The following is an 11326-nucleotide window of genomic DNA, read 5'->3' as shown; positions in this document are numbered from 1 at the left end:
CCCTGCCAGCGCCGCTGTCGGCGTTACAGCCAGCTTCCCCGCCAGCGCTGCTGTCAGCGTTACAGCCAGCTTCCCCGCCAGCGCTGCTGTCAGCGTTACAGCCAGCTTCCCTGCTGGCTCTGCTGCCGGCGTCGCTGCCGACTGCCGTCGAAGCCTCTCCTGGCTCCGCCCCTGGCTTTCCACGCTGCCGGGCGCGGTGGCTGATCCCCTCCATGTGAGGGCTCTCCCCTCCAGCCTCCACTCGTCAGCCGCCCCGCCGCATCATCAGAGCTGCTTCTTATCTCTGCCGGGTGGCATCTCCCGCCCACGCTGCCCGGCCGCAGCTGAATATACGCGCGGCTAATCACCCTCAACAGCGGTTACGCCGTGCGCATCTCCTCCGGCTCTTCGGGGTCTGCGAGAGGTAAGTGGGACTCTCTTTTGGCCTGGGGCCCTCCTGCAACCCCAGCTTCCCTGGGACACCCTGGTTGTTCCCTGGTTATTTTTCTCCCAGAGCAGCCATTTTTGCTGTGGGAGAAAAAGCTAGAAAGACTTCACACTTGTGTTTTCTACTGAGAGAATGGCAAGTCTCCTGGTGGAAACAAAATCTGTATATGGCCCTGGTCACTGCAGATGCATTACCTGTTTATAGTTATCAGGTTGTCTAATGAGATCCGTTTCTGTGACAGAAAAATGGCCAACGGTCTGGTCCATATGAGAGCCGTTAGTGTAGACATGGATCTGGAATAAACAAAATGAACACACACAAATAAGTACAGCTGGACCAAAATTATAGTTAGATCATGACAGAAAAACAATGGTATTTGAAATCTGTTTGGTGGCCATTATAAAATAAACTGTTGGTCACAGTTCAATTCCCAACAGAAAGATGAATATATAACTGTCATTGACTACTAAATTGGCCCTTCTTATGACAGGCTCCAAAAAATCAAAACTAACACATAAACAGCCTTCTTATTTATACAGTGGTCAGTCCTGCACACTATTGTTAGCAGAGTGACAAGCAGAAATTTGATCTGCTTCTGCCTGGTATAAATCAAAAGCTTTCACTTTTCTAGGTCCATTACCTCACACCATCACAGAATTCATGTTAAATATTTATAAGGCATTAAAAAATTATGACACATTTACATTCATACCTAAAGTGATACCCAGTGTATCGTTCCTGCTCTATTTCCCCGAATGCAAGAAACACTATTCAGCTATAGTAAATCTTTCTATTCCTGAAGTTTATTTTTGGTTAGCTCTTTAGTGATTTTGCCAGATACTTGTCCCAGCTGTGATGGTGATGTCATCATCAATTCTGGAGGAAAAACTTCCCAAGTTAGTCAAGGGAACAATAAAAAGCAATTCTTTCTATTCAATACCAATCCCTTTGTTATAGTAATAACTGAAGCTGTCAGACAAGAAACTAGTGCACATTTGTCATGAAATCTTTCATATTTCACTAATATTTCTTCCCAGATGACAGGAAAATATTTGTTGCTTTTTGAACTTTGCTGTAATATTAACATTATCATGCATTCCAACACTGCAAAATCTTTTAAAGTTAATGGATAATGAATAATTATCACCTAGCACTGAACTTAACAAGATTCTGGAATTCCTTCCCTGAAATTCTTCTGGTGGCAATCAGCTAGTGCATACTTAGAACTGGAATGAATTTTTTCTCATGCACATTTTCCTCCCTCTAAACCATGCTGCTGCTTCAGCCCTTTACTATTCAACTCCAGACTTCCTCTACTCCAGGGTATTACAGCTCCTGAATCTTTCAGCATCCTGGAGCTAGGGCCCAAATATGAGCCCTTCTAAGTCCCAAACCACATTGCATGCATCTTAGGGAAATACCAAAATCTGGGACTTCAAGGCACCTGATAGAGACAGGATATTTTCTTGGACTAGACCTAAAATCAACACCACCTTAATTGCGAGTCTTTCCCCTGTCATAAAAGCTTTACCTTCAGGTAGTTTCCATTAGTTCTTTGAAAACCTCTGCAATGTCCATAACAGGAGACACCTGCAGATGCTGCACTCATTTGCCAAAAAAAAAAAAAAATTGCTGTCACTAATGGCAAAACAAACCATTTAAACCTTTCAGGGTGAAGATGCCATGTGGCTGGTAGTAAATGTAAAATACAGAATCATAAGCCTCCTTTTTAATACTATAACCACGATACAATCAAGAATCAGGCTTAAAAGCAGAAAGAGTTGCAGCAAAGAGAAACAAGATCTTAGAGGGTTCAGTGTCTGTAAACTACTAAGGGAAAAAACTGGACTGAGGGCAGGAGGAAGCAGCTCCTTTTATAACCTTGCACCAATCCTCTTCCATGAAATAGCAATATACACAGCCCCAAGGAGCCTTCCTTTGCAGAAAGCCCCAACCCCTTCTCTGAAGATCAGGGAAACCTGTACTGACAGGAATAACCAAAGCAAAGGGATGCAGGGTCCTCTCTGCCAGAGGCCAGCCCCAATGCTTCAATAGAAGATATAAGCATTCCACAAAATGCAGTTAAAGAATTACCTATCCACAAGGAAAGTTTTATCCTAAACCCCATGAACTAGAAGCTGGCTGTGCTCTGAAGCATTAAGGTACGTAAACCTTCTAAATTCCCTTTTCTTAAAAAAATATTTACTACTATAACTAGATAGTCTTGTGCTCTGGGCTGTGTATCCTTTTTCAAATCCTGCCAAGTGTCTTTGGTATAGAACTGTACAGGCTAATTATTCAGTGTGAGAAAAAATATTTCTTTTTATCACCATTAAAATGATTCAAGGTCATAAAAATAATTCAAAGTTTACAAAAATCTGCCTGACAGTAAGAGACTTAGGGCCTATCTACGCATGGAGTTATTCATGCTATTCTTAAATAACTGTGGGTGAATATTTTTATTCTAGATTAAAAGTGCCAAAGTGGTTTAAGATGAACAGGAATGTAAGTACTTATTTCAAAATAAGAACATGAAAGTTGATTCGGATTATGATAGGATCTGAATTTAAAGTGTATTACCTATTCCTGAATAACTTCAACTATGGAGAAAGCTCTAAACAAGCTTTTTAGTATGTTCAAGGAAAGGGTAAGAGGAGGTTTAAATACGTTCTACAAATTCATAAATGAAGAGAAAGAATTCTGCTGTATTGAACAACCCTCTGCTATCATCCAACAATACAAAGCTGATGTTAGATAAATGCAGACTACAAAAAATCCAAGAATAATTAACTATGGACAGAAGTAACAGAGGATTGTGGTAGATTTGTCATTATTTGGAATCTTTACATCAAGAATGGATGCATCTTTGTAGAAGGGGTGCCCTAGCTCAACCAGAAGTTATTGGGATTGATGAAGGAATTATCTGATATACATTTCAGGCCTGTGTTAGGGCCTTGTTACACAGTATTTCTGGGTGGCTCCTGGATTGTCTACACATTAACATCTGAACTATCTCTAAGCACTCATTAGCCTGCACAAAGTTATACCACACCGGGGCAGGATTATCTCTGATCCGTGTTACCCAACTCATGTTGCATTAAGGTGCAGCCACTCTAGGCTACACCTTAGTGTAAACACCCCACTTGCCCCATTCCCTTGCTGGCTCAGGTCAGGTCCAATGCTCCTCTCCCCCACCCTCCCCAGAACCCCAGATCCCGCTCACTGCAACCCCCATCCCACTTATTTGTGGCTGCCTGCATCATCTACCCAAGGGCAGCAGGCTTAGAAGGGTTCAATTGCCTGCCCACCCCCTACCACAGCTACTGCTCTTCTCTAGACTGACCCTTCCCTACCTTTTCCTCCAGGGCAGATGGTGCAGACAGGCACAAGTAAATGGGAAGAGGAAGTAGGGAGGAGGGGGCAAACCCTGCAGAGCAGGAGGAGAGCCCTGAGGGCAGGAGGGACCCCCAAAGGGCAAGAGAGGAGCCCCGGGGGTAAGGAGAAATGGGGCAGAAGGGAAGCCCAAAATAGAAGAAGTGGGGGCAGATCCTTACCTGTCAGTCCTTTCAGAAAATAGGTCTTTCCTAGCTTTAAAAAAACTAAAAATGTAGAATGTCACTACCTGTTCTGTTTCATTCAGTGGCCCCTTTATATATGATAAGGTGAACAGATGTTACCATTTTCTGTATCACTTGCTATTTTGTATATTTATTATGTCTCCTCTCAAAGAGAAGCAACCCTAAAAAATTCTCATTCTCTTCATAGCAAAGTTTAAAGTTTATTCCAATGCCTCTAAGTACTCTTCTTGTCAACCTCTAATCTTATCCTGCCTGTAGAGTTTATAGACAAACAGTATCGTAGTGCCATGATTCCCATCATTCCAACATATTCCAGTAATGCCTATTATGTCATGGTCCTGTTCTCCAGCCAGGCATTCTAGATCACCTATGTCTTAACTTTGCAGTTCTGTGTACATATAAATACAGTTTTATTTCTTATGCCTATTTTTAAGCCCATAGCCTGATACCTCTTTAATTTTATCTTGATCTTGACCTGCCCCTGCATTAGGACAGTTGCAATTTCTGTCCTAAACTTTACTAGATACTAAGGTATCTGGCAATTTCTAAAGGAAAACCATCATGTTTTCCAGGAATTTGAGCAGATTCTGATACTTCTTTGCATATGCTTTCCTGGCACAAAGTATTTCAGTTTCAGAAACAAAGCTATGTATGTTTACAGTATACGGTTCATTCCCATTTTAACAATGTATATACTTCAAGCAATATGCTCAACATTTAGGAAAACACTAGAAGCAGTCAATCCCTAGAACCAGAATGATTTTTAAGAGCATGGGGTCTGTTTTAGAGAGCTGAAAACACAGAGATGGTCTTTTAGAACCAGTTTGAGTCACACAAACTGAAACCTGGAAAAGTAAATCTGTGAATCATGAGCAGTGCTAATTTTGCTCTTGATTCAAGATACATATGCTGGTAAGTTAGTAAACAGAGTGACTAAAAGCCATAATTATAATTTTGGGAAGAAAGCCCTCTGAAAATCTGTCAGTATAATCAGAAAACATAAAACTCATTAGCCTTTTGCACATGGTGTTTGTGGCTTTGTACTAGAATAGCAAGAGCTCATATGCAAGTCATATTAGGTCAGCTAGATTTCCAAATGAAATAGCTCAGAAACCTCAATCCTCTGACACACAGCAGCTTAGTTTAAATTCTAAAAAAATATGCTAATGCAACAGTATGGCTAAGATTTCTGCATGCAAAGAAATCAAGAAATATATTCATAGTTTATACAGCAGCTACAGATTGTTCCCTTTGTGCACATGTAGCATTTTTATCATATATGTTAATTACTAAGAATAAATATACATGTGTAATAGAGCCTCATTATAGACAAGTCAAAAATGTTACCTTTAAAATTCTCTGTCTTTACTACAATTAAAACATCAACCAGAATGTTGCACAATATTATTGCCACTCTTAATTCACGCTGTTGGGGGTTGATAGTGGCACATATATAAAATCATAGATGGTTATATTCTAAATAGCTCAAAGCTTACTCGGATGCGGAAACATCCTTAATGGGATCCCTGTCCAAACATCACAGTAGAGAATTTGGTCTACCATCTTCAAAAATGCATACTTCTAATAATAGAGGCTTTAGGTGTGGATCTGGCTAATTCACCTGTGCAATCCATTTCGCTTTCCCCAGTTAAATCTGACCCGTTATAATGAAAAAAGAAAAACTGTTCTGACTTGTACATCAATGAAATAACTGTCTTCCTAAAATCAGGATGCAGAATCTCTGTTGTGAACAGTGCTACACATACCAAAAAAAAAATCCCAACCTAGCTTTCAGATCCAAATTTTAAGCAGTTTAAAAAAATCTTCTAAAATAAACTACTTCAATCTGGAACATGTGGCTAAAGAATCAACATGAAGTTGTATACAATCACGGATGGTTATTTTACTAATAGAAAGTCACCTTAAACTTTAATTTTGTCATTTCTGCTTGCTACACCCATAATAGTTTTACAATGGTTGGTTTTATAGCTAATGTAGTAAAGCACACTGGCAGTATCATAACCAATGAGGTTAATCTGAGGCACAATTATTGCTAATTGAAAATCTTCTTTAAAGTCTCCACAGGAAAATCCCAAATTTATTCCCAAATTTAATTACTGTAGGTTTTCATTGATCACACCACCAAACCTGAGCTTGCCTTGTCAGCATGTTTGTTTAATTTCTTGTCAGAAATGTTGTTAATCAAATGTTGTTCAGCATGTTGTTAATCAATTTCTAATCTGTACCTTAAAAACTTCTTGTTCATATTCAAGGCCCCAGACTCAAATTGTTTTTGTATCCTCTATTGAGCTCTTTCATTGCCAATGAGAGGATGAATCAGTGTTCTGATGGTAGATTATGAACCCTTTTTTCTTCTAACCAGTTCAAATCTAGGAGAACCTCAAATCCAGTATTTTAGGGGAAGAAGAGGTAACAGTTTCATAACAATTCCATATCAACTGAAAACTACTACAAGTAGTGACATTCTTGGTGATTTTAGTAGAAAAGTATGGACTTGAATCAACTACAACAGGAACATTAAACTCACCCAACCCTGCCAGCTAGATGAGGGACTGGGCCCACAGACCAGCCCCACATGCTGGACCCAGCACAGGCACCAGGGCCAGTCCAGCAAGAGTGCCACACATATCACACGCCACAGCCCAGCCCCATGAGCTACGTATAGCGCACACCCTGGACCAGCCCTGCATGCAGTGTGCATACCAGCTCCACAGCATGTGCCAGCCCAGCTCTACATGCAAGGCCAGGGCCAGCACATGCTGCATGCAGTGTGTGGGACCACTCTGAGACCCACGGGGAGTACCATGGGCCAGATTATAGGGGTCTGCAGGCTGGATTTGGCCCATGGGCCCTATCTTTGACACCCCTGAATTATAAGAATGAATCACCATATACCCTTCCAGGTCAAGTTTAGAGGACATTTCTTGTGGAAGGTGTGTAGCAGTGCTGTACCTGATCTGTTGTTATATGAAGGGCTTCAGTCTCTAGGATTGGAAATTAGCTATCTTGGTCCAGCAATAAATTAATTACAAGACAAAAATGTAGCCACAGTAGAGTCTCGAGACTGCAGCAATAGATCTAACAATTCAAACCAAGAAGGCATTCTCACTCAAAACTTTCTCATTTGACACAACTTTCTGTTATAAGCTACCCTTTGGGCTCCAAATTCTCAGGCTTAGTTTTAGCTTCAAGGAGACTTAACTCCATGAAGGCTAAAAGTGATTCCATTTCAGTTACTGGATCATGTAAAATAGGTCTTTCACCAGTAAAGACATTTCTTCCCCCTTCCCCTCCTTGGTCATCAACGTTATCAGCTGGCAATTGGGACTCTGGGACTTTCCTTCCACTTTTGACAGACAGTGATATTCCTAGACAGGCATTTGCACATTTCCCCAAAAAACGGAGGCTTGAGTGGAAAATGACCTGCAACTTTAACTGTGCAGAGGCTACTGCACTGCCATGATCTGAAATGGTAGTAGTTTTGTGAGTTTAGTTCAGATCATCACTGCTATCTTAACAACAAGGACTGCAACGAATTTGGCAATCACTGCAACTTTGTACATGATAGTTGCGCCAATGTTTGTAAACAGCAATGTAACAGATGGTTGGGTTTTTCTGCCATATTTCTGAATGTCTGAAAGTAACCTATCCTTTTGTCCTGTCCAAACAGCTACCATTTAAAGGAATATGAAGAACCAGCTCAGATATATGCTGACACAGGGCTGTCCAATATAGGCAAGGCCACATACCACGCAGGCGACACACCATAGGGGTGGGTCTGTGAGATCCTGTCCCCTTCTCCACCTGGTACTTGGGCCATTAAAGTGGCACACAGCCCCCCACTTAGTGGCACAAAGCCCTGTTATTTGGGCTATACAGGCAACGCACAGATCCCGAAGTTCCCCTCCCAAGCCCAATTGCATGGGCTGAGCAAACTGTGCTGGTGGCACACAGCCCTCCCACCCCCTGTCACACAGGCTATACCAGCAGCATACAGACCCCTCACCACATGGCAGGAGAGGCAGGTGCTGGGGCCCATGCATCACACATTAGCTGGTCACAGGCCACACAGCTCATGGGTCACCAGTTGAACTGCCCTGTTCAGATCTATGTTGAGTGAGCCCCCCGGGGGTGATAAATAGGCAAACCTGGATCCTATTAAAAATTGTAACATTCTGGGCATGGATTTTGTTTAAGTGAGTGAAAACAAGTATGTTTGTTTTTTAACAAGTCTCCATTTACCTCCCTAATGTGAAAAACCTGGGATAAGCGTTATTCATACATCTGAGATTTACTGGTGGAGCCTCAAAAACATAACAGTTCAACTGTAAGTTAAAAGAATTTTTACCTTATACAAGAGTTTGCATTGCTCCTGATAATCAACATGCAAACTCCGCCACTGGAACCGCAACCTGCCATTTAACCACTGTAGGTATCTGATATCCACTTCATTTTTCAGGCCAGGCTCTGGTGCTAATTCAGTCATGCCCTTCCAGCTCTTCAAGAGATTATCTCCACACTAAAAGCATAAGATAGAAACAGAATGGTTTGAATTATCTTCCACATTTTTGAGTCACTACGCAGTAAATACCATGCAAAATGAACAGGATAAGGACCAGCCAGGTGAAACAAATAGAGGAAAAAAGAGAAGCATAAATGCTAGAAAGGATGTAGAGAAATACGGATCTTTCTGCACATATACTGAAAATGCCCTATGTTAGCAGTGCTTTGGAGGCAAATACATAGAAATTACGAGATAAGTCAGGCTACTCAGGCGTTTCTATCAGGTTATAGTCTCATGGGTGAAGCTAAATCCTAATTGTAACGGCATTTCCTTCCTTCTGAATCCTGAATGACCAACTGGTGGTTTTAAGGGAAATCAGACTTTTCCAAGTTTCTTTTTTTCCACCTAAATCAATGGTTATGCTCATTGATTTTTAGAATATTAGGAATGGATCAGATACAGTATCTAAAGATACTACATTGCATACAGATCAACAGAGAAATGTTGTCAAGGTAAGTTTAGAACCTTCCTCCAGTCAACCAAAAAACATGACCAGACAAAAAGGAATTATATGCATGAGTCCTATCTGAAGGGCTCACATGACCCTCTCTCATTGTCTCTAAGGGAGAAGCTTTAGCATGATAATCAAAAAAATGATATTTAACTGCATACAAGGAAACATCCAATTCCATGGGATACCACAATGCAGCTAAAGGAGTAAAACTCTCTGGAAGAATCTGATTTTCACTATCTTTATTGGTAGCTTGGGCTACAGGAAAAATAGAAAAAACAATCAATCTGGAAACCGCACTGCACAGTGCCCACCCTAGACCAGCTGGAGCTGGCACTCAATCCTGTATGCAGGGGGGAGGGAAGGGCCTGTGGGCCTGATTCAGTTAGTGGGACTGGACCTGTGGACTGGTCCCACACCAAACATCTGGCCCCTGGGGCCAGAGAGATTTGACACCCCTGCTATAAGGCTGTAAATGACAAGAATCACAGTAACTTCAACCCTGAATGAACCAAGATGACAGTCACAACAATTTTGCCACATTTATATAGCTACAGGAGATTGCAGATGTAATAGCTGCATTGTAACAGCTTATCCCAGCATCATTCCATACTTGTATAACTGTCATAGATTCATAGATGTTAGGGTCGGAAGGGACCTCAATAGATCATCGAGTCCGACCCCCTGCATAGGCAGGAAAGAGTGCTGGGTCTAGATGACCCCAACTAGATGCTTATCTAACCTCCTCTTGAAGACCCCCAGGGTAGGGGAGAGCACCACCTCCCTTGGGAGCCCGTTCCAGACCTTGGCCACTCTAACTGTGAAGAAGTTCTTCCTAATGTCCAATCTAAATCTGCTCTCTGCTGCCTCTCCACACTACCGAAGGAAGAGATCACACAAGCCACAGAGCCTAAAAAGCAACCAGGTGTCCTATACTACAACAAACCTGCATAGTATCTATAAATACAAAAATGTTGGTCTGATTGTCTAGCCAAGCACTAGGACTGTGAGTCTTTAACTTGTTCTGTGGCAGAACCTAAGCACATATGAATTAGCCACTGTTTTAGTTTGTTAATTTGTTTGTTTTACTAGTAGCACCGAGTTCAGTTCTCTATACATTTTTGCTCAGACAATATTGCCTTTGTGTTAGAAGGGAAAAGCAGTCACCTTGCCTGGATCCCACTTGCCCAGAAATTCATGGCAGTCGTCTCTTTTCTAAATAACTATTGGCAGACTCACCTAAACAGAGCTCCAGCATTGGTCCAGGGCACCCTTGTGGCTCAGCTGGTTTTGCCAATATTAATAGAGGCTGCTGAGCTATGAAACAGTGAAGGTTAGTGTTCTCCAAACATGACAATGCAAACAACTGGATACTAATAATTATCTTGGGGAAGGAACCCACAACTGTTTTAAAATAAATGAAGGAGTTACACCCCCAAAGATATTGTATGACATACAAGACTCTACTTTCCCTATCACACCAAACATCTTATACTAGATTCTGCCTTTTCTGTCTTTTACAGCAAAAGTCTTAACAAAGTCCCCTGGATTAGAGGTTTCAGAACTACACACATGCTGCTCCCATGGGGTTTTACCTAGAACAGAATGGTATTATTGTAAATTCAATCGCCTTGCAAGAGCAGTGACAAACACCATGTGGAGCTAATTGTATTGTAGCAATTTTTTTATTAATATTAAAACAAGAAAGTCCCTGCATTTTTAACAGAATGTTTCAATTACTTATTTCATACAAACTGCACAAAATACTTATGTCTGCAATGAAATACTTGGTCTCTCATAAAGTAAACAAGGAAAGGGGGCCTTGAATATTGTATTGTGACCTCAATTTCAGTCCTCTGTCTCTACAATCTAGACCTATTTACAGCTTTTCCCAGCTCCAGCCTATGCTTTGAATATTTCCATGCATTTATCTAATCTATTCAGCAATATAGGTATATACTCAATCTCACTTCTGCATGGTGTTGGCAACACAGAAAGCATAGCAAAAACAACTACACAGGACTCCAAATATCCTCCTCTTAGCTGAATGCTTGAAAGCAGTAACAGTAGAGCTCTCTTTACAGTCATACGCAGCCAGAAGACTTAAGCATCTAAATTCAATCCAATTCCACCCTGGTCAAGCCCTTGAAAAACAGTTAATACAAACGCTAGATGGGTCATCCCCTTGCTTTACTGCTTTTTGTAAGTGAGTCTTTAAGGTTAAGATGATTAAGATGATGGCCTGTTACAAAGATAGCTGCATTCATGGTTTTACACTTTACAGG

At 41.3% G+C, this 11326-nt stretch overlaps 1 protein-coding gene across 1 annotated transcript in view; it reads right to left on the bottom strand.

Moving 5' to 3' along the window:
• The window catches only part of TEDC1 (tubulin epsilon and delta complex 1), a 157953-nt gene that overhangs the window by 101629 nt on the left and 44998 nt on the right, over positions 1-11326 (bottom strand). Inside the window, exons 5-6 of the mRNA XM_025193517.1 lie at positions 8375-8545; positions 622-720 (exon numbers count right to left, since the gene is read on the bottom strand). Coding sequence (XP_025049302.1) covers positions 622-720; positions 8375-8545 — 270 coding nt within the window. The remainder of the gene's footprint in view (positions 1-621; positions 721-8374; positions 8546-11326) is intronic.

Source organism: Alligator sinensis, unplaced genomic scaffold (assembly GCF_000455745.1).
Source record: "Alligator sinensis unplaced genomic scaffold, ASM45574v1 scaffold647_2, whole genome shotgun sequence".
Taxonomy (NCBI): Eukaryota; Metazoa; Chordata; order Crocodylia; family Alligatoridae; genus Alligator; species Alligator sinensis.
Note: the sequence above shows the minus strand (reverse complement) of the source record. Positions and strands in the feature narration are given on the sequence as shown.